The sequence below is a fragment of the Lytechinus variegatus genome, chromosome 10 (genome assembly GCF_018143015.1).
Source record: "Lytechinus variegatus isolate NC3 chromosome 10, Lvar_3.0, whole genome shotgun sequence".
NCBI classification, from domain to species: Eukaryota; Metazoa; Echinodermata; class Echinoidea; order Temnopleuroida; family Toxopneustidae; genus Lytechinus; species Lytechinus variegatus.
The window spans coordinates 23108447-23133648 of NC_054749.1; the positions used below are offsets into that span (position 1 = coordinate 23108447).

At 37.6% G+C, this 25202-nt stretch overlaps 1 protein-coding gene across 2 annotated transcripts; it reads right to left on the minus strand.

The window, feature by feature from the left end:
- Window positions 1-534: 534 nt before the first annotated feature.
- On the minus strand, window positions 535-23656 carry LOC121422332 ((E3-independent) E2 ubiquitin-conjugating enzyme-like). 2 transcript variants are annotated; one of them, XM_041617307.1, is made up of 17 exons: window positions 23413-23656; window positions 16798-16968; window positions 16181-16339; window positions 15793-15936; window positions 15249-15355; window positions 13405-14812; window positions 12537-12639; window positions 10063-10162; window positions 8705-9091; window positions 8002-8176; window positions 7017-7239; window positions 6512-6609; window positions 5539-5601; window positions 4900-5103; window positions 4006-4185; window positions 2126-2205; window positions 535-1491 (listed from the first exon to the last, which is right to left on the minus strand). In XM_041617307.1, the coding sequence occupies exons 1-17, from the start codon at window positions 23611-23613 to the stop codon at window positions 897-899; spliced, it is 4398 nt and encodes a 1465-aa protein (XP_041473241.1). In that variant the 5' UTR covers window positions 23614-23656; the 3' UTR covers window positions 535-896. The 2 variants fall into 2 exon arrangements, with proteins under 2 accessions (XP_041473241.1, XP_041473239.1); XM_041617305.1 differs by having other exon boundaries at window positions 10063-10270.
- Window positions 23657-25202: the final 1546 nt, after the last annotated feature.

Sequence of the window (25202 nt, forward strand, 5' to 3'; positions counted from 1 at the left end):
AATACTCCCCAGGGAGTGGAGGATGTGCACACATTGTGTGCGGGAATGACTGATTGAATCTGATGACTGGGGTAATAATATATCTGTAAAGTGCTTAGCCATGTCGTTCCGATGTATTAAGTACTATATAAAAGCGGAGTATTATTATTAATTTGTTACCCCTAACAAGGCCAGGCATTTTTATACATGAATTATACGTTTTTACTCAAATTCAATAGATAAAGTTCCAAGAATGCACATTTTTGCTGATAAAAAAATGTGTACTTGAAAATCAATTTATTATGTATTTTTTTATTAAAGTTCCTATGCATTTAAGGCCTTTATTTGTTCTAAATATGGGGCCTGCGTGTGTGCAGATTTAAATATAAATGAAGGTTAAATTACTTATTTTAATTACAGATTTAAATATAAATGAAGTTTAAATTACTTATTTCAATTACAGATCAATAACTAATTACCGGTAGTAATAAACTATTTCATAAAACACTTGTTGATGCCATCAGAATAATTTGTCACACTAATTATTTTTTGAAATTATATCACAAAGTGTAAATTTTATTAAATTTCAGATCTTTAACCAAATAATTCATGCCAAGCAAGGCTGTAGAAGTACCTGACACACAGGGGCCACATAACACAAAGGCTAGTGATTAATCGCTAATTTGAAAGAAAAATTGGTTCCTAGTCAATCTACGAATGGTCTTGATGGCCATTTCATTTAGCGATTAATCACCAACCTTTGTGTTACGGGATGCAGGGCTACCCACTTTGGCTAATCATCAGAGTGGGGGTGGACAAAAATTCTGAATCTACTGCATACAGCTGGATAGTGAAAGCGCTAAGAAACATCATTCTCCTAAATCCTATCTTCCATTATCTTACAAAATGATTGGGGGTTAACTGATACCGGCTTGTTTTAGCACAGATTTGAACTCGCTAAGGGTATGCTGTAAGCTAATGACAAAGCCTTTAGACAACGGAAAGAGCGCGTAAGGAGGCAAGAGGACGTTGCCATCGGGCATGGCTCCAAATTTATGGATCGGACCTGGTTCCAGACTGGCATGTTCTGGCTTGGTTGTGGTAGCTGTAGAAGGACTTATAAGTGCAGCTTCAGGTGATGATGAAGGAGCATGAAAGGTGCTAGGGATGGAGGAGGATGGATGAATGTCTTTAGGATCTGCCTGGACAGATGAAGCCGTCTCTGTGGCAGGATCTGACTGAACATGCAACAAAGAATCTTGATTTGAAGTGTTTTCTGAGGGGGAGGATGATGAAGATGAATAAGTTGGTGGTACCAATGATTCCTGGACATCGCTTTGAGGATCTTCTAGAGGTCTTGATGCTCCATCCTCTGTTGTATCTTCTGCATCCAAAGGCATCATTTGCCCTTGCTGACCTTGACACATCTCTGCTGCAGGCTGGCCAACATCCTTGGGGATATCCTCTGATCTTGATGCAAGATCAAGCCAAGATTCTAGACGTCTAATCAACCTGATTAAATAAAAATGTACCTATACATTACTATCTTTAAATGTTTTCATGGATAACTACAGAAAAATACCATTCTAAATCCAAAATTGGATTTGAAATAACAACTTAATACCTACCAACTTTACACCTTAAATTGCTATAAAAGAGATATTATTGAATTTCATATATTTATGAGGTCATTAAAGTGGTGGTACAAGGTGAAAGTTGCTATGTCCCCTCACTTAGGATTTTACAATCCTTGAACAATTCAGTTATGATGATTATTGCAAGGCATACATTTAGGAAGATAGGTTGACAAATTTTCTAACAAAATACTCCACTGGTAAGAGATTTATCCACACTGTGCTGCACTCAACTAAGGTGAAGTAATGGGTACCTGGCATGATTAATTCCTTGAATGAACCGAGCACTGGAAGGCAGCTTGAGCTAAAGCCAGGGTAAAAATGATAGTGCACCACGGAATATATTATTTCTAGATAGATGGCGCTATAGGAATGCCTATCATTCTTTTTATTATCATTACTTCTATTATGGGTAGCCCATCCCGCGAGATTCTGCTCAAAGACAGAATAACTTGCTAGATTATTGTTGTTGGTGTTCTTATTACCAATATGAGAGTTATCGATATACTGACCTGACAGAATGTTTCTTCAAAAACAAAAGTGTTTCTTCCTTGAATAAGAATGGAGGAGATGATACCATCTTGGTCATAGACTAAAGACAAAAACAAACAAACAAGCAAACAGAAGGGTTATCACAATGATGGAACCTTAATACGTTCTTGAAAGCCCTGAAACCTTTCCATAACACCCCTTTCTTTGTATCCACTATCAAACAACATTCACATGAATGATTCCTCTTATTGGCGATGTAGCATATGCTGATCAAATTGTTTGTAAACTGGTAGGTTAACTCGATTAACTGTAATTCAATAAGCCAATTGTCATCTTAACTTCTTAAGATGAACATTCTGAGCGTTCACAGACATTGTAATTCATAGCATTTTTAGGGATGCCAGTTGGAATTGATCAGAGGGCCTGAAAATCACCTAGAATACAATATTTTGTACACAAAAATGCAAAAACTATGACCTGAAAATAAATTTCCTGAGCCTGAATTCAGGCTTTTGCCTGAAAACTGGCATCCCTGCATTTTTAATTCCTTTTACAAAATTTGTTTTCCTTATCTCCTATCACATCCTAAGGTTTCAGGCTCTAGTCAACTAGATCAAGTAGTAGTTGTCATCCAGGTTTTGAATTAGGCTTGGTCCCTGACCACAGGGGTGGTCGGAATAACCTCACTCACAGATATCACACCCACCCCTCCACTTTACTCTTTTTCAGTGCATCTTCCTCCCTCGACCCAAACCTCCTACTCTCCTCCATGACTTGCTTCTTCCATGTCTTCTTTGGTCGCCCCCGTTCCCCTCTGACAAACCAACTCAAAACTCATGCATCCTTCTCAAGACACAGTCAACGTCCCTCTTCAAAAGATGTCCATACCAATGTAATCCAGGCAACTTTGCCATGATCTGGGGCCTTCTGGGCCCTGTATTACAAAGGTTAGCGATTAATCCCTAATTTGAAAGAACAATTCCTTGTCAGTCTACTGAGCAAAATGCCCATGTAACAATGACCTTATTAGGCCATTTCATTTAGCAATTGATTGCAATGCTTTGCATGATAGAGTCTGTTCTCAACCAACATCTGCATCAAAACCTCAGTCTCCTTCCTGTCCATCAGTTTCACAACCCACACCCTTCTCACCATTTCTCTCTCAGTCCTAACAAGCCCTCATCGTTCTGAACAATTGCTTTGTTACATGCCCGACCCCCCACTCAGTGTAATTTAGGGTACGCCTATGCTCGTTCCCTCTCTGTGAAAGCACCCCCCTATTGAAGGTCTGCCAAAATTTCTGATTCCCCCCTTTCGAGGGCTTTTTGCGGGCTTTTTCTGCCTTGGAGACCCCCCTAATCCCAGATCACTGCTCAATGTACCCCCCTATCTCAGGTGAGCTCTCATTCCAACAAAAGGTCCGTACTTTACTTTTTCAAAATGAAATAATCCTGAATGAGCCTTCAAAACTAGCAGGAATTTCAGGAGTTTGATCCCGAGTGATCCCAGGATTTGATCAATTTTTCTGTTATTCAAGTTATTTTATAACCCCCTTTTAAAATTTCTCAAGAGTCCAATGAGAGAGAGATAAAAACACCCCCTTTTAAAAGAAATCTCCGGGTGAAAATACAAAAACACCCCCTTTTTTACAATTCGTGGGCCGGACTTGTCCCGCGAAAAAATACCCCTTCACCCGACATTTTGGGAACACGCATGCAGTCCTTCGACCCCAGAGTGGGGGGGGGGGGCTGGGATTACATGATGCATTATTAAAAAGGGAAGAAGCTTTTACAAATACATTTTACAGGCATCTGATAACACTGACACCAGAGTGAAATATTCTACATTTAGATACAAGCTTCCAACCATAACATATACAGCATTCACATGAGTCACCCACCTGTACAAGTTTAACCAGCGCCATCTCGTTGTACATCCTACAGTTTTCAATGCTCTCTCTCGTACCACGGTGCTTGTCATAGCCAGCCTCATTGTAGTATGGTTCATTAACAAGTATCAAGCCTTGAACGGAGACCAAGAGCTGGAGAAGGTTAGACGATGAAGTCCACATCTCGTTACCCTGATTTAAAAAAAAAATAATCATATATGATGATTTACTGAAAATAATCATATGAGGCAATAAGCTCTGGTACGTCTAACTACTGCCTCAGTCACATTTGCTCTACAGCGGCCGTACGGCGAGTCGAAAACAGCCGTTTTATTGATTTTTATTCAAACCATCTATATGTAGCTCTTACAAAAAGTGTCAAAGTGGCTGTTTTCTACTCACCGTACGGTCGCTGTAGAGCAAATGTGACTGAGGTATTGAAGTCAACCCTCGGTAACAGATTTTTGCATGATGTCATTGATTAATATACACTAGAGTGTGTCCCATGGGCATTATCTGACAAATGCAGTCATGCATTATTTAACCAATCTAGCGGGGGGGGGATTTGAAGTGCAATTTACAGTCAGACATAAATCTATGTGAAACACCCCCATCTAATGTTAATTTTGAAGGGATTGAATATTATTTGTTAACCTCTAGCTTTACTGGTCTAACGACTGTAAGCGTTCAAGAAAAGCAGGAGTTTCATGAAGCCATTTGCAAAGTTATGCATGTCTGACCTCTTTCTTGTTGAAAACATTTTCTTACTTTCTCCTCAATTCAACTTTATATGCAGTCACATTTCATCAATTGTTCATTCCACATTGGCGTTAGGCTGCAGAAACTTGTGTTGCCAAGTTACTGTAAAACAAACAGAGACAGAATCTATGCAACTTCACTACAAACCTTTCCTGTCCAAGTTCCAAGAAGGCTCAGACACACCTTGCCGTCACTGTACAGGTTTGGGTTGAGACGGCCGCTGCAGAAGGACAGGTAGTGGACCTTGGGCGGAGTCTTTGGGTAGTCGCCTAGCAACCGAATGTCAAAGAAGAAGACTCCATCCTCGTAGGGGGTATTGACAGGTCCCTCGATCATGACAGAGAACATGTCCTGTGGAGTTAACAGCAAAACTTTTTTAAATTCCACATACTGCACATGTTGCTGTCATATTGGTGAAAAGGGAATCACATGATGAATTGTAAGTTTGCCTATGAAATATCAGGTGTCTTCGGCATTTGATCGATATCTTAAGTTAATGGCGCAAAATCACAAATAAGGTGGCTATGAAAACCATCAGTTGAACCCATGGTTTATGCATATTTATATAAATTAAGCTTAATTTACCGTGTTAATGAAAAATGTCCAATGCTCTTGCATGCTGATGTCACAGTGCACTTAACTGACACTTGTTGCTGTGATTGAGCTCACTATTTTATTCATGAGTCCACAGTGAACTCATGAATAAAATAGCTTGCTCAACTATGGCAACAGGCATCATTTTCGGACACATTTTTGTTAGTGATTAAGTGAAAAGAAGGAATTTACCATTCTGTCCTCAAAAGCTTTCACCAGGATCCCTTGAGGAAGAGCTGTCTGCAGTAGACGAACCTGCACCAAAAAAGGGAGAAGAAATACAATCAGAAATCAAAATCTATTTATCATTATAGGTCAAATACATACCAAGGGTCATCTTAATGGTCAAAGGTCAGTTAGAGAAAAGATTAATGCTTACAACTGATTGTAACTTTTCATACATGTATTCGCATAGACTTTACAGTTAGACCTAATAGCACAAATGGTTGTATCTTATATTACACAACATAAGCTCTACCAGATGGAAGCAAAAAATTCAATTGGTGACAAAATCTAGAATCTTTCAAAAAAGTAAAATATGACTATACCATAGCCCACAAAACTCTTTCCAGGATAAAAAAAAAGAAGTATATTTTTCTCTTAAGGATTGTACTTAATATGAAGTGACAATATTCAGGTAAGGCTGTGAGGTATTTCTCTCCTTGGTACCCACCTCTGTTCCTTGTAAGTGAACTTGAATTTGCTTTGATCACATTTGGAGGTAATGTGGAGTTTTTTAATGTTTTTTTTTTAACTGTGCATATTGGTCAAATGACACACAGTGCAATAACCTTTCATGTAAGATAGTCCAGCGCCTCTCAATTTTTTTACTCAAGGACCACTTTGACTCTCAGATTTTCTTGTGGCCCACCTGAGAGAGCTTCACAGCCCACCGGTTGAGAAGCGCTGAGATAGTCCACAGTGTAACACACTGTTACCAAAGAGAGTAAACACAAACAGTGTGATGCACTTTCAATTCACACATACTCCATATAATGATACTGTTCGTTGTGACACTCGAGACAAAACCTGTAAATAGAGATCAATATAACACAGATTCCACATTGTGTTTGATGTGTAAATCTACAAACCCTCACATGACTCCCATTTCACTAATACAACAGCAGCAACACTTAGCATGTGGAAAATGACATTGAACTATTACCTCTTTTCTCCATGTCTGTAAGAACTTTTTCCTGTTAGTTGGTTCCTGGGCACTGCTAAAGTAGTGGCAGCTGGGCAAGGAAGGCACCACAATGAATCCTGAACAACATTAGAAAACATTATATTTCAATGTGGAGGCTCCATGGTGCACCATGTATTCTCTTGTGGGCATATGTTGGTTCTGAATAGCACTGCCCAAACTTGACGTTCCAACTATTAGTTCTTCTTGCCATTTTCATAAGAATGAGTACATGTTGGAAAGCATATTCTATCATGGTTTAATAATAATAATAATATGCAACATTTAAATAGCGCTTAATACAAATGTTTCTAGTGCTGCATACTATTACCCTGGCTTTGGTGTGGTTTGGTATGCAAAGTACTCCAGCAGAATACATGTTTGTGAAGAGCATTATATTCATTTGATGCATACAACATATCCCAGAGTAAAAAAGATGGATGAACGACCTGAAAACATAATGGAGTGATCCAATCTTTAAACTTACTGCTAGCAGCATTGGGACTCTGAAGTCCATCCTCTTCCCATATCAGTTCTCTATCTTGGCTACCCGGCACCTCTTCCGTGGGAGGAGTAACCTCAAGCTTCATTTTCACCTCGTCTTTTGCACCCTTCTTCTGCTCCGTCTGTTCTTCGGACTGTCTTTTTGTGATTTCTTCTTTAGGGGCCGTGGCTTGTTCTTTGTTCTCTACAATGTCTGTGCTTGATTGCTAACCAATGGACAAGAAAAAAAGCATAACATATATGATTAGTTCATACACAGATCTACAAAATCCAATCTTAAAGGAAACTGATAATGATGTAGCAAATCAAAAGCTAACAAGGAAACACATGCATGAAAACTGAATTCACAGATTTCAATGCAATAAATCAAAGCATTTCAGGTGGATGTGGATAAATTCTTGTATTTGTATAAGAGTTTTTCACTTCACACTTAGAAAAGGAAGCACTGCATTTTGCAACAAAATCCAATCCCTAGATAGTTGCAGTAAACCCTGATTTCATGTGAAAGTGCTTAAAACCAAGATCAATTGTAACTTTATCACTGTGGATCGATCCGGTACTATTACATAAACTGAGTTTTGTGTAATTATGAAATCTAATCTGAAAAACAATCACACTACAGATCGCCAACACAGATAAGTACATAGGGGACAGTGTATTATTATTGCTTTAAACAGACCCAACATTTGGCTCAAATCCTAAGCTTATTTTGCCATTTCTCGGTAATTACACAATTTTTTCCATAATCCTTGAGACATATTTTTTATTGATGCAAACAGGCACTTGGGGGTCAATTTACTGCTGCATTTTTTTTTTTCAGATAAACTTCTTTTTCACATTTGAGCCTTGGAGACCACTCTTTTATTTTGGCTTATGTTGCTGGGCAACATATTGTTAGTTTTGAGGAGTCACATAAAGGAACAATACTGTAAACATGTTAGTCCCTTAGCTTGGTCTGAACCTCCTACCTGTAGTACTGAGCAGTCACTGTTAGTTGATAATGGTTCTTCTGTTTTATCTGCTGTCTCAACCTCTCCCGTTCTCTGGGCCTCAGTATCCGGGGGCTCTGTTCTACTGATGGTCACCGAGTCATCAGCAGCATGGGACATGTCTTCATCCTCACATACATCCTTCTCTTCATCCCTTTACAAAGTGAATAAACAAAAGTATGAAGTAACTTCCCCCACTTATAATAAATATTTGATTCGTAACTTCCCCCACTAATAATAAATATTTGATTCGTAAATCTCAACCTTCACAAAACTTAAGATCCTCAACTTCTAGTCTTTTAACAAGTTCTGGTTTCAAAGAAAAATTCCAGCTACCTAAATATCATTACACTTTAATCTAGGTTTTCAGCTTCTTTTTGAATAATCTTACAAAGTGTTGAAATCTAAAAATATGACAATGCATCCATTTACTTCTAGGATCTTAAATATGAACTTATTGATGTGATTTTTCACTCTGGAATGACCTTCCAAGATATATGAGACTTTCTCCTTCTTTGGAAGTATTTAAGAAACATATTAAGACTCTGCTTTTTAATCAATAATATTTACATGTATTAGTTATTATGATTTTTTATTCCATAACTGTGTAAAGCGCTGTGAAACGATTATATATTGTAAGAGCGCTATATAAATGAACATATTATTTCAGACTTCCACTCACTCTTCATGACCTGACTCGCCACTGGCCGTCTCCCAGCTGCTATCTGATGAGGTGTCGTCATGGCTACCGTCTCCCATTTCTTCCTCATTCCTCATCTCCTTTGCTGCTTCCAGGAAGTCGGTAATAGAAAGCTCAGAGTCAAACTCCTCTTCTATTCTAAAGAGTTGATGAGGAAAGACCTTTGATACGGTGTCATCCACCCATCTCACTGTGATTGTGCCGTCGTTGTTTACTTGACGGACCTGGCCTGCAGGAGGAAGATCTTTTGCAGATTCTTCTTCTTTTGAGTTGTGGGCGATCCTAATGACCACATCGTCTGTACTGAATACAAAGTCTGAATGGGGTGAGAGCTCGTAGACACTGTGCTCCTCAGTTCTTATGATGGGCCTTTGAAAAGAGAGATTGGATGCAATTAATAGCCATCACCAAGGGCATCAGTAAAAAGTAAACACACAATGTACCAATGGAATTGTCTAGCTAAGCTTTTACCAAGGTAACTTCTCTAAGTCTGTACTGCCATACTTTGGCAAAGGAAGAACTTACAAGAGTTTCATTTGTTTTCTTTAATATCTTTCCATAGATCGATCATTTCTTCCCCAAATTTTGCGTGAACGTGCAACATACAGAGGGTGTTTCAGAAACAACAATAACTCAAATTTAACTGATGTGTCACTTGCTCCTTTTGCCAAAGTTGGGCAGCGTATAGTGTGAGTAATTATTCTAATGCCTGAGCAATATAATGTGCATTATTTGTTTTATGAGATGTGTGACTGATGTGGATCCTTGTTATTTGATTAATCATCCTCATCTCAAAACCATGACCAGGCAAAAGAACTAGTCATTAGTATGAGTTAAGATTTAAGATTCATTAAGATAATGATGTTCCTTATATTATTATGAGTAAGTGTACCAAATATCTCATACAAATTTGAAAGAAATATAGGATTTTCTTGGAAAAAACCTTGGGCAGTCATTTTCAGATTGAAAAAAAAATGGTACCCCATGTCTGCGCACGCATTCACTTTGCACACGATTCAGGGGTTTTGATGAGAAAGGCTGCATTTTGAGGCTGTCACATGAAATGCCCAAAATTAATAATTTTTCCAACATTTTGAGTCGGATTTTCTTAATGAATATCTGTTTTTGTATTGCAAGGGAATAGTCTATGTTTGTATCTTCTTTTACTAGAATCGCGCAGATACGCGTGTGCGCAGACAAGGGGGACTGCGCAGACTTTGGGGAACTTGCCATACAAGCCATTACCAATACCAAAATTCACTGTAGAGATAAAAAGATGATTGGTCACATAGTAGATAAAACTCAAATCAGAACATAAATAATTAAATAATCAAACTTACTCTGAAGGGTTTTCAGGATTTCTTGTTATCCAGTTGATGCCACATGTCCTTTCTTTGTTGTCCGCCTGGGTAACAACGCCGTATCCTTCCTCATTTGCTTCTGGTGATACAATAGAGTACCAAAGTGTCGCGTCAGTTGCCATGGTGTCATGGCGGACTGGTTTTACACAGAGTCCCAACTGATCGTCGTCTGTACACTTTGGCTCGTCTGAAAAATAAGTTCCAAGCCCTCAAATTCCAAAAGCAGGCATTTTCTTCTATAAGAAACACATGCTTTCATTTGACGGGTTCATTTGTTTAGAACCAGGCAGCCATGACACCATGGCAACTGACGTCATCGCTTCGGTACTTATAGTTAGGAATGTTATCAGCAATTGATCCTCAAGACAGCATGAATAAAATTTTGGTTTTCCCCCTCTGAATATAAGCAATTATGTTCTGGACTTTAAACAAGCAATATAATCATAAAGATGTCTCTCAACAAGAATAATTGTCCATTAGACTTTCAGTCAGTCAATCTAAAATGATCCATGATCTTCAATGCTAAACTTTTCTCATCCTTCCCCAATATATATTGAACTCTGTTTCACCAGACATAGTATGGTGAATTCTCCATGAGCAAATTATACTCTTGAAATAATGGGAATAATGACTTTTTGACACAGGTCACAATGAGATTTGTCCACAAAACTCAGTCTTTTTCAATCTTCTATTCTCTCTTCATTAAAATTGATTCGAGTCTCTAGATTTATTCACTTGGTGTAGAATCATGTCATGCATTAAAGATAAATACCAGTTGTGGTAATGACCTCAAAATGAGAATCCAATAAAATTACCCTCAAGTGTTTGTATGTATAAATAAAAAATATGTGTCAAATGGCTCTGGAAGAAAATGTGTAATTGCTGAGAAATGAGCACTGAAGTATGCACGGAATTCCAGCAAATGTTGGGCATTTTTCCAAGTAATGTTAATACACTGTCAAACATATGCTTTTCTGTGTTAGTGATCATCAGAATTTTCGGTTTTGAGCTATGATTTTTATGATTTCACTATTAAAAGATAGGTTTACATTAATGTGCCATACCTAGAAATATGATAGCATGGTGACAATTAGCCTACATTGTAGATTTAAAAGACTTTCTCATGAAAAAATTGTTTGCTGCAACTACTTTTTTTAACCTCTAATTCAAAAGGGTATGTGTAAAGACTAACAAGTGGAATGCCTCTGGCCGTCTCACCTGCATCACGCGGTTCAATATAGCAGCAGTGCTGACTTTGAAAACTACTCTAACTCGCACAAGATGTTCAGTGATGGTTACTCTTATGTCCACTTTTTATGAACTAGACCAATAAACTTAGAGATATGATGGTTATTCAACAAAAAACCCCAACATGGCCAAAGTTCATTGACCTTACATGACCTTTGACCTTGATCATGTGACCTGAAACTCACACAGGATGTTCAGTGATACTTGATTACTCTTATGTCCAAGTTTCATGAATCAGATCCATAAACTTTCAAAGTTATGATGGTAATTCAACAGATAGACCCAATTCGGCCAAAGTTCATTGACCTTTGACCTTGGTCATGTGACCTGAAACGCGCACAGGATGTTCAGAGATACTTGATTACTCTAATGTCCAAGTTTAATGAACTAGACCAATAAACTTTCAAAGTTATGATGGTAATTCAACAGATACACCCAATTCGGCCAAAGTTCATTGACCTCTGACCTTGGTCATGTGACCTGAAATGTGCACAGGATGTTCAGTGATACTTGATTACTCTAATGTCCAAGTTTCATGAATCAGATCCATAAACTTTCAAAGTTATGATGGTAATTCAACAGATACCCCCATTCGGCCAAAGTTCATTGACCCTAAATGACCTTTGACCTTAATCATGAGACCTGAAACTTGCACAAAATGTTCAGTGATGCTTGATTACTATTATGTCCAAGTTTCATGAATCAGATCCATAAACTTTCAAAGTTATGATGGGAATTCAACAGATATCCCCAATTCGGCCAAAGTTCATTGACCCTAAATGACCTTTGACCTTGGTCATGTGATGTGAAACTCGTGCAGGATGTTCAGTGATACTTGATCAACCTTATATCCAAGTTTCATGAACTAGGTCCATATATTTTCTAAGTTATGATGACATTTCAAAAACTTAACCTCAGGTTAAGATTTCGATGTTGATCCCTCCAACATGGTCTAAGTTCAATGACCCTAAATGACCTTTGACCTTGGTCATGTGACATGAAACTCTAATAGGATGTTCAGTAATACTTGATTAACCTTATGGCCAAGTTTTATTAACTAGGTCCATATACTTTTTAAGTTATGACGTCATTTCAAAAACTTAACCTCAGGTTAAGATTTGATGTTGACGCAGCCGCCGCCGTCAGAAAAGCGGCGCCTATAGTCTCACTCTGCTTCGCAGGTGAGACAAAAAGTAAGGCCTTACCTTTACTTAGACTGACAAAGTCCCCTGGGAAGAACTCCAGCTCATCTAGCTGTCTGCACGGAACCACATTAGTAGAGACGATACCGCTTTCGTACGTACCATCCTATCAACAATGAAACAGTTTGCCACAAAATTAAGTTGCAGCTCCTATGGAAATGACTGTGAAATGCTGATTAGAATGCATCTCAAGAAGAAATGCATGTTGCAATATATATAGTACATTAAAATCGCAAAATTGATCAGGATTCAAATCTTGAATTCATTAACCTTGTATTGTTCAGCAACCAATTTCATAATTGTTTTGCCATGTTTTGAATGTCAGGCTATAAAAAAGATCAATACTTTGCAATTAGCTTGGTAACTTAGATTATTCCTGCAAAATATTGACAGTTCTTATAAGTTCACAACAACAGTTTTCACATTTCCCACAACTTGAGTTTGTATCCTGCATAACCAATGTTTAGTTACTGAATTCATGCACAATAATGTAACATTTTCTTTCTAACACATACATATGCATCAATGTGTACATCAAATACCATAGTATGAAATATCAATTACATGTTTAACAAGCAATGTACATAAAATGCCTTGCTGAAGGTCCCAAGTACCACAGCATGATAGAGAGCAAGAATCTCTTATAAGTTCAAATTGAATTCTTGAACAGCAGCTGTGATTGACATGAAAAACACAATACAGATAATTTTTCTCAGGCATTAGAATAATCCCTGCTTGTTACCTTTGTAGCAGTTTACACGCCCTTGACATTAATTGCCTTGTGCGTGTAGTTAATACTAATGCCCTCAATGATGCATATAATTTGTATACTATTGCCCCCCCCCATCCAGTATGTCATGACTAGACTTACCTGCCATAGGACATCTACTATAGTAGATGTATGGGTGACCTCGACACACACCCATTGACCAGGATGGATGGGATCCCCTCTGCCCGCCCGTTCTTTCCGCTTCTTTGGCTGGGAGCTTGTTTGCCGCTTGGCTAATTTGGAAAGAGAGTTCTGGGATGAAGTCTTGGACTTGGCTTTGGATGAAGAATCAGTGTCTTCTCCTTGCTCTTTTCCATTAACAGGTTCTTGTTCACCATCCTCTTCAATCTCCTCTGCTTGATCTTCTTCTTCTCCTTCCAGCTCTTCATCCTCCTCCCACTCCAAATCATCTCCAGAGGAAACATCATCTATTACTCCTTCTTCTTTCTCTCTTTTGGTAGTCTCTAACTGTTCGTTTGGAATCCCTTCTGCGTCAGAGTGCACATCTTCTTCACCAGCTGCCTCTATAGGAAAAAATACACTTTGACAGACCTTCCCCAGCAATTTGACCTGATCATGCATATCTTTTTGAGTGTCTGCACACAACTTGTTGTAAGATTCTAAGGGCAAGCTTCCTGATGCAAGCCCACTCAATGATCCCTGTAATGTTTCTAATTCTTCATGTATCTTCTCAAAGTTACTGAGCACTCTGCGTAGTCGATGGTCTTTGGGTTTTTTTGCACGTTCTTGGTCTGACTCAGACACTTCAGTACTACATGTACCTTCGTCCCCATTCACAAGATTAAAGGCAGGCTTGAGAAAAGCCCTTGCTAAATCCTCGGGACGAGGAAGATTGCGTAAATTTCTCTCCGCTTGCCTCACAATGATTTCCTTCTCCTCCAAAGACGCTGGGTCGTCAACTCTAGCTTTTTCCAGTTCATACAAGATTTGGTCATATGAATTAAGACATTTCAAGATCTCTTTGTTGCAGCGAGCTCTACTTGATATTTGTTGTGCAGTCAATTTGCTAGCTCCAACCTGATTATTTTCCAGACCCATTTCAGCTGTAGCAGAGTTGAGGCAAGAGGCTGCTGATGCACCTGAACCACATTGCACTGATTGTTCACCATCTCCTCCACTCTCTTTACATCCATCCCCTAATACAGCTTCATCCACCTGCCCTTCTTTTGATTCTGGCACACCTCCTGTACATGCATCTTCTGTCACAACAACTTTGGCTTTCTGTAACTCCAGAATACCCAATCCCTGCAGAGCTTCCTTAATAACAGACGGTATGCTGTCTTTGTTCTCACTGTCCACGTCCTCTCTAACAGAGTTTATAGCACTCTCTAGCTTGGCTGCGACACCTTCTTCATCAGGCTTCCTATAGGACAGTAAGGAACCTTTTGTAACAGGTTCTGGGTAACCAAGGTCCTCTTCCTTGACTTTGTACATGAACTTATCTCCTATCTGAACACTGGCATGGGCACTGAAGTTCAACAGCTTCGTTCTAAGGGAGAAGAGACATTGTAAATAGTTACACAATTCTGTATAAAAATAACTCAAATGCTACTTCACGCTGGGTATTGTGTCATGAAACGAAAATCACTTGCAGCTCAATGAGATATGTATACATGTTGATGTTAACCAATGTTGCATTTGTATATTGAGATGTACAATGGGTATCATGTAACAAGAAAAAGATCTAACAATACAGGCTTCCATGTCATTAATACAGTTCAGTCTGCACAAGCCGATCTTCTCTAAGTCAAATAATCACCTTGGTCGACAGACTTGATACAATTTTCAAGACCACAATATGTTTAATCTCTTCTAATTTAAATTTCTTTGAATAAAACAGATTTCTGTTCCCAAGAGATTCAAAGTGGGCAGAAACACCCGTCCTTTGAAATGACCAATAGAAGAATAGTGAATTAATTTCTTACCTTTCTAGATTCTTGCCCTTAATGCACATGGGTGGTGGCTTGAGGTCATCTGTGTTCTTGGTTATTGCCCTTGAACACCACTGGACATCCAGACCAGTATTCTTCACCTGTGAAAGAAGATCGAGGATCCCATTACATCAAAATGACCATTAATAAGTTCAGATGTCTTTACCCAGGACGGTGGTAACATTGCTCAACAGCCAAAGTAAAATCACAAATTCTATTACAGTGTAGTAACATTTTTATAAGGGCAGACTCCTGCATCGACCTATGGTGTATGGAGGCATACAAATTTCTGTACATTAACAACTTGACTGAGATGAGAGTAGCATTTTCTTTAAAAACCACTGCACACCTAGTTGAATGTGTATAGAAAGAATGTGTATAGCATTTCCATTTATTTAAATATAGAGTAAGAACGAACTGTTGATCGGACCCCAGACTTTCATGAATCTAGTCAGGCACCTTAGACCACTCGGCCACGGCACCTGCGCATTTGTTGATCTTCATGTATTGATTTTAGGAAAAGAGATTGGCTTCATACCTCATCCACGGTGACTCTGAACCGGGTCTTGCTGCCAAGGATTGGACGTGGTCCCCCAAGCCATTTGGCTCCTTTGAAGACAGCTGCCGGACCTTGAAGGACCTGGCCTGGAAAGAACCCTATCTCTTCTCCAAAGACAGAATTCTGTAAAGGATCAAATCATATTTCAAGAATGCAGTAATGGTAGTGGAGATGATAGTGATGATGACAATGATGATGTTGATAATGACCATGATGATGTGTCTGAAATTAAACGTAAGATCCCAGAAAGTATTCAATATCACAATAATCATCCAAAGAAAAGTAATGATGGCTTATAGGGATTACTCCATGATTACTTGTCTTGGGATCTAACTTTAACTTTACAGAACTCAAATTAAGATCCTACCTCATCACTGCTGTCATGAACATCCACTAGACGACAAGCACTATCTTCACACACGGAACATCTGGCGTCGCTCTTGAAGCGCACCACGACATTGTTGTAACTCTCTCTGACAAAGCCAACCCAATCATCCATCACAACATGGTGACCAGACTGAAATGGCTAGAAAACAAGGGGAACAAGAAGTTATTCATTTCTTTGTAAAAGAGGTCTGACATAAATGAAGTTCTAAACAAATTTTAAAAGGAAATTTATCCTTTTATGTCAGTGGTGTGGTGGAAATGTCTTTTTTTCTTCCCCATATATACTTTAAGAAGGTCTTGGCGACACTGCAAGGAAGTCTCAAATCTTGAAAGAGAGACTAAAAAGAATATTTTAAAAATACAGTGTTTCTTATCCACAGAGCTCCATTTCCATGTAGTTCTGGCTAGCTCAGACTGTTCCTGTGACTCTAATAACAAACCAGATACCAACTTGTGACAATTACAATTAAATAAAACATGCAATAAACAAGCTATTAAGCTTCATGTTCACAAGAGTACAGAGCTACATTTGAAGCATCACACAACGTAAATTGCAACTAACAATTGTTAATATGAAAATCTATATAGAATACTCACCACAATTGGATTTAGCTGTTGACTAGGAATGTTGTAGATCATCTGTCTAGTGCTGTGCACTTGTAGATGACAAAGAACATTAATGGATTTGATGATTCCCTTCTGCGTCTGGGTGGGGACGTTGTACTTCACTATGTCACCAGGTAGTAGACATCGGTCATGGAGGGTTAGCTTTAGAATACAGGGAAGAAAAGGAAATCAACACATACAGAGGCCTTTCATGGAATGTAAATTTATACACAAGAAAGAAGTTGAGAAATATCTTGCAACTGATTAAATTTATTTTCAGATTTAGTATCTTTAAAGTGGAACCATTTCATCAATACTATCGATAAAATTTAATTTTCTTACCTTCCTTTGTTTTTTCTTCCATCAAAAGAGGGCACATGCCTATCCCACATCCAAAATTCAATTTAACTGAGATGTTTAAATTTGAACGTCAGTTTTGTGAGAAAGATATGTTTTTTTACAGAATGTGAAACAATTTTGTATTTCAAGGGCATTTCCATGGTAAGTCGAATTACACTTTTACGTGTCTTTTTTAATACTTGGTGCTGTCAGTTTTACAGGGACAAGTCTTTCTGTCAAGTTTATACTGTTGATTTATCTTGACATCTGAGGCTATAGAACAATACATACAGAATAGTTGTAGGATGTGTACTGTGGAAACTGTGATGGCCCAAAAATCGGTCAGTCGCATTACACAAAAAGGACATGGAAAAAAGTGACTGATTTTAATTGTTCTTTTAAATCAAAACACTTTTGCCAATTTCAGTACCTGCAAAACATTTACTTGCATATAGAAGTGTCAAATAAGACATTTGAATTTGGGAAGCAACTTTAAGTTTCTCCTGTGGATAGAAAAACTCCTGTCAGTCGCATTTGTCCAGCACCATAAATTTGACATAGACTTTCCCGCAACTTATATTTGACAATTTTCTTTTGATATTATGTAAAATGATGACTTTCAGATTATCCAACTAAAAATTTTGAAAAACAAACAATTTTCTTTTGAATTGAAATTAAGTTACAAATATATTTGTAGTCCCATGTATATAATTATTTGTATGGTTCGGATTCTCCTATAAGGAAATGCATAAGATAAAAATTGAGACTAATTATGATCCCCCTTTGTACTTATGAACTTCCATATGAGTTTTGATAAAAAATATTGATCCAAATTTGAAAAAGAGCCAATGCTAATTTTTGGAAAATGTCCGCTTTTGCTTGGAATCACCCTCAAAATAAAATGTACTCTCCCTTATTAAGATCTCTCATTGTAAATCTTTAGAATTATAAAGTTGTTTCTATTTCAAAATGACTACAAACCTCATTTTAACACTGTAGTTTTCCCAGGATATCACTTGAATCAATCCATAAACATCCCTATGCTTGTGCAGTTTAATATTTCTTTAATTTTTCAATTCTTACTTTTTCACCTGTTATTTGTTTTATGCTTGAATTTTTAAAAGAAATGCGAATTTGTGGAAAACTAGATTTCTGTTGTGTTATTCACGTAAAAAAATTCAAACCAACTGCATAGTTGGCCTTTAATGTTACATGAACAGAAACTAATGGCAAAAAGTATCTTTTTCAATTTTTATTTCACATACATGTGCATGCCAGGGCTCAAATTAAGAATTCAAAGGGGCAAGGCCATTTTTAAAAAGGGCACTTTCAGCGTGGGGCAAGTGGCCTTGGATACCACAAAATTTCAAGGGACATCAAGGCCATTTGAAAGGGCATGAGCCATGAAGGCCACTTTGAAAGGGCAGCTTGTATTTTGGTCAAAAAGGTCACCAAGGCCAATTTTTCTATAAAAAGATTATACAGTGCGTCCCAGAAAAAACGAAACCGAGATTTAGCGATCATTTATCATTACTTAATCATAAATAAAATAGACAAATGACCTACCAATTTAAAGCTTAGAATCTCCTCTTTCATCTGATATTACTTACATTATTTCTCATTCACGCATGAGTGAGCAAATACAATTTGAAGAAAGGATATCAAAAACTCATTTGGCGGGGGTATCTGGGTTTCAAAAAGAAAACCCCATTTTTGAAAAGTTCAATATCTCCTCTTTAATTCGATACCTAAATTACAGAAAATGGTCAAGAAATGACAAAGTTCTGGTCATTTGAAATGAGGCTCGAATTTCAATAATTTCATAAAATGAAGAGGTTCTCCAGGCTGGCTTTCAAACTCACTCATCACTCCGTTTTGTTGACGATCAGCCATGCATTAAATCTTTTGTTCACTACGCGAAATCTTCTGTGGGAAACCGGTGAAAACACGTTTATCTCATGAAATTATGGAAATACAAGCCTTATTTCAAATGACCAGAACTTTTATATTTCTTGACCATTTTCTGTAATTGAGGTACCAAATTAAAGAGCAGATAATGAACTTTTCAGAAATGTGGTTTTCTTTTTGAAACCCAGATACCCCTTGCCAAATGAGTTTTTGGTATCCTTTCTTCAAATTGTTTTTGCTCACTCATGCGTGAATAAGAAATAAGCTAAGTAATATCAGATGAAAGAGGAGATTCTAAGCTTTAAATTGGTAGGTCATTTGTCTATTTTGTTTATGATTAAGTAATGATGAATGATCGCTAAATCTCGGTTTCGTTTATTCTGGGACGCACTGTATAGCACAGTTGACCTACGGCACTTCTTTATCAGAATAGATCTAGATCTAGGCCTATGTCAGGGAGTAACATTCTTTCAGGGGCACAAAAATCAATTCTGGTGATTTTTTTGGGGGGTTCCACTTTTTCGGGGGCGACCTTTCCACTTCTTAAAATAATTATTTTTTTTATGTTAAGCCTATTGACGAAACTCACAGTTTTTAGACTATTCTAATTCAGAGAAATAAAAAAAGTTCACATTAATTTAATTATTTAGACTTCTCTCCCAAGTAACATCGCTATTGCCAAACAATACCCTTTCATTTAAGTATTATAAAAAAATGGACATAACATTCCACAAATATCCAAACTTGTTTGTAAATCAACCTAATCAAAAATTCAATAAAGATAGGAGTAGAAATCATTCCACAAAAGTCTCATCGTAGATCACTTCATGATGTGTACCGCTCAGCTCAGCCTCAATCACACCGCACACACACCCATGCTCAGGCTGTGACAGCAGCTAGAGCAGATATCTAGGCCACCACATCTGGGGAACAAATATTTCGATCCCCACTAAAGTGCCCACCTTTTTCATGTACTCCAAAAGCAATGGGATATCTCAAGTATAAATCATGTGAAACTATCAATAAATGTTGAATATCACCTAGAATGAATTCTTCAATGACAATTAAGAGCTTTCCAGGTCTTTCAAAGCCGAATTCATCGTATTTGTTTGGTTCATTTTAAGGAAGATCAGACAGACAGTACCATTATCAGGAGGGACTTTGCAAATGGACTAATATTTTCCCTCAAAACTCCAAATACCCCCACTTATGGACTCTTCTTTATCTATTTGGGGAATTACCCAATTCACACATTGTGCTCGCTCTGGCCTCTGCAATTTCAGAGTTTCACTCGTCACTGAGCCTGACTGAGGTATTGGTAAATTTTTTACATTATTTCATATCATAAAATGAAAATTTTATCATATATATATTGTAACAGTAAACTTTGCTGGGTTTATTTATTTAATCTGTACTCTTACATTTGGCTTTCCATACCGTACTTTGTTTACATTCAACTTGTTTATTTCTATTCCAACTCATCTCATCCGTCTTTCCATCCTCACAATCCACATACATTGTCATGATCTCATCTTTCATTCCATCTCCACAATACATCTCACATAGCAACACAGGTTCATTTCATTCATTCATTCAGTTTCCCCTCAGTCGTGCTTCCTGGTGTTCCATTAGCTTTCCACTCCACATGGTCATATTGTTTATTTCTCATTGGGATTCAGTTAACTCAGGATCACCCTTCTCTATTCTCTGATTGGTTCTTATTTTTAAATAGGGTTAGTGCATTTTATATTTCATACCATTTTCCTTGTATTTGATTGGTTGATTTCTATGATTATCCAATGTGGGTACATTGCATGGAAAAACTTCCCAGAAGATTAGATTGGAAAGTAAAGTCAGTGCTGATCTGGACTTCATCTTGCTAAGTTCTAATTTATTCTGTGTTCACCCTATCTTCAGTTTAATGATTTTAGTTTAATTAAAGTAAGGAGAGCTTTGGAGATTGAATTTACAGGAGAGCATAGGAGACTGAAGTGCAAGAGTTAATGATTTTGGAGTGTACAAACGGTCATGTCACAATAATAATGATAGTAATAATACTTCTCTTATATAGCGCATAATAAACTTAGTTTCTCTATGCGCTTTACAATTAAAAGGATACAAATTACACATACTACAAAGAAAATAAACTTGTAAATTACAGAATTACATAATATTTAAACTTACAATTATTACCTATAAAATAATTACCTATACTACACCTACTTACATGTATGAGTTTCGGAATAGATGGGTTTTGAGTAAGGATTTGAAAGTTGAATATAACTTATAAGTGGATGCCTGTCTGATATGTAGGGGTAATTTGTTCCAAAGGGTTGGTCCAGCTACAGCAAATGATCTGCTACCATAAAAGCTTGTGTGAGTTTTGGGAATTTGAAGAAATACATGTACTTATCTGTTTGATCGAAGGTTACGGGGTGGGTTGTAATCATTTAGTAAATTGGACAAGTATGATGGAGATAAGCCATGCCGAGCCTTAACAATTAAACAAAGAATCGTAAATGTGATGTGCTTTTCAATAGAAAACCAATGTAATTTCTTCAGGGTACTGGTAATGCTGTGCTGTCTAGGAGAACAAGTTACTAGCCTAGCTGCAATATTCTGCATTATCTGTATACGGTGAATGTCTTTTGGGGGAAGACCAAATAGCAAGCTATTACATGAGTCAATTCGAATGGTGACAAATACTGGACCAGGCTTTTTGTTGCCTCTTTATTCTGAAACCCTCTTCCACTGATACATCAAATTATTATACATTGAGATGAAAGGGTATGACAATCAAAAGAAAAGGTGAATTTCTTTGACCGAAGGTGCACGACAGCCAGAAGGAAAAGGATCAGTAACTTTATGACTGTGACAGTATAACTTTTCTGGGGGGCATGACGGCCAAAGAGGCATCTACGGCCATGGTCATCGATTAATTCGAGCCCTGGCATGCAGTTAGCAATGAATAAGCAGCTCTTCTTGCTCTCTTCCCTTCCTACCAGCTTCTAAAGCTCCTCCTTCAAAATTTAAAGTCTCTCCTTTCTACCCTCATCTCTCTTGTCTCCGGCTTCAGTTTTTCTTCTTTATCTTCTTATCTTCATTTTGAGTGGACTAAAATTTCATTTGGACTGATTAACATAAGGCAGTTTTTTGTTTTTACTTGAACGCTGAAAGCAATTTTTTATCGGATAATGTACATAAACTTGCACGCTGCACTTCACTAGTACAACAATACACAAGACTGTACTGTTTCCAGAAGAATAAGGCAATCTTGTCTTAACTCGTCTTAAAGGACAAGTCCACCCCAACAAATACTTGATTTGAACAAAAAGAGAAAAATTCAACAAGCATAACACTGAAAATTTCATCAAAATCGGATGTAAAATAAGAAAGTTATGGCATTTTAAAGTTTCGCTTATTTTCAACAAAATGAACGAGCCAGTTACATCCAAATGAGAGAGTTGATGACATCACTCACTCACTATTTCTTTTGTATTTTATTATATGAAATATGAAATATTTTCTCGTCATTGTCATGTGAAATAAAGTTTCATTCCTCCCTGAACACATGGAATTCCATTATTTTAACATTTTGTGCTTCAGGCAAGGAGGTCCTAATCGTCATATTTGTAAAAATTGAAATATTGTATAATTCAAACAATAAAAAACAAAAGAAATAGTGAGTGACATCATCGACTCTCTCATTTGGATGTAACTGGCTCGTTCATATAAGTATTTTGTTGAAAATAAGCGATAGTTTGAAATGTCATAACTTTCTTATTTTGCATCCGATTTTGATGAAATTTTCAGCGTTGTGCTTGTCTGATTTTTCTCTATTGATTCAAATCAACATTTTTCTGAGGTGGACTTGACCTTTACAGTTAAGACAGGTTGACTGTCCGTCTTCAGGAGAGTCCACTCTCCTGAAGACGGACAGTCAACCTGTCCGAAACGTCGAGTCTCTCTACTACTCATCATCTCTACTCGCCGACGCAAGCCAGCATCTCCTCATCAGCTCTACTACTCAAGCTGTTCTCACTCAACATTCCTTCTGGTTTACAGTCCTTTTCAGGACTATTCTCAAGAAAGAATACTCTATTCTCAAAATCTCCACTTTCTCGCCTATCCACTTCCTCTCTTCTTCTATCCACTGCTTCTATAACACTCCACATGGTGTACCGTAAACCACATCAGCAATTGTACATGCCACCATGCAAACCTTCAAACAACATCAGGCTTAACCTTGTTCATTGAGTGGGAGCAAGCAGGCTCAACATTCAAAATCAAATAGCAAACAAATTTGGTAGCATATGGGACTGAACATTTCTCTCGCACACATACTAGATTACTACAAACCTTGTCCTCTGCAATCACCTCTTCACGTCCTTTTGGATACCATGCAATCCGAGCCTCGCCTTTTCTGACGATGTCCGAGGCGTCATCATCTTCGTCTTCGGAACTGCTGTCGCCTGTGTAACTGTAGGTGACGAGACCAAGTTGAATTTGGCCTCGATGTTTCCTCCTTACCACATCTTCTTTCGACAGGTTTGTCGCCATTTTACTTCGAAGATAAATGTAGTATCGATTACAGGATTATACGATCGCGGCGATTTTGATATGTCTTGATTTTGTTTATTTCAATGCATATTGTACAAAGGGGAAAAAAAAATCATGCTTAAGTTGAGATTAAGGCCTATATATATCGGCCTTAAGTATATTTGGGTTTTATAATTATATTCAGAGAGATTTCTAAAAGATGTAAAAGATTTTATTATACACTCTCTTTGTGAATTTAAATTGTTAAAGAAATGTAATCAATTTTAGATGCGCTGTCAGAATATAATTCTAGCTAGGTGATTCAAATGATTCATGTTCCATTATTTTTACACGTTATACTAGTATTATACATGAGGGAGGAGAACTGATATATGATTTTAAAGCCCGTCCCAGTAGCTCGCTGCGTGGCGCTAGCTCAGAAGAAAAGAGACAGCTCCCCATATTTTCTGAAAATGGACTTTCCCCGAAGACTCGATACCTGCCACTCTCAGAACCAATCGTGATGATTTCCACGTACCCCCCCCCCCCCCACCTCGCAGTCTTCTCACATGGATCGATAATACCCCTCCCAAAACCATAAACTAGCGTTGTGTTTTTGCAATGAAAACAAAAATAACAAAAATCCATTTCTGTATACTCTAACCGGGACTCTATCCGGGGACTCTATAACGTTAGAAATAGTCATATCGATTTTTTACCATTCATTTATAGAATCTATAAATTTATAGAATCTATATGACAGTGTACACGAACACTTTGTCTTTATTAAGGAAATGGAGGAGCCACTTAAAAGCATATGGAGCGTGCATGGATCCCTCAAATTAATAGCCTCAAGTCCTGCGACATTTTCTCCGCTCTTGATAACTCTGAGATAATTATCAAGAGCGGAGAAAATGTCGCAGGACTTGAGGCTATTAATTTGAGGGATCCATGCACGCTCCATATGCTTTAAAGTGGCTCCCTCCAGGGTTTTTTTCTCTCTCTCTTTATCTCTTGTTCAATATATGCCCCATTGCAGAGAAATATTATAATGACTCCAAACACTTAAGTGCGTGTCTGCATCCTCTAGCACGAACTTGAGGCAACCGGCGGGGGCGGGGGGGGGGGGGGTCAATCTCGAAAGTGATTTACAAATCATGCTTATATGTTTGTGTTAATGAATTATCTATTCTATGAATTTACCTTGATGTATACGTAGTTTTTATCAGTGTCATTGTATAAGTATTCATTACTGTTTGTACACTGTAAAAACTGCGGTGTTAAAACTGACACCAATTGGTGTTAATAGAGGACCACACCCTGAGGTGTTAAAATTACACCCTAGAGATTAAACATAAGGTGTTGTAATAACACCTATAGGTGTAAAACTAACACCACCAATAACACCGGTGTAATATAACTGGTGTGGTCCTCTATGTACACCGGTTAACACCACAGTTTTTGCTGTGTATAAATGCTGATGTCATTGGGAAAAAAAAAGAATCATTCAAATTCAACAGAAATGCACGCTCTTCTCGTTTTCTCTTAATATTCTATTGTAGTTAATATAATTAAATATAGATATATGTATATATTCGTAGAAACAACAG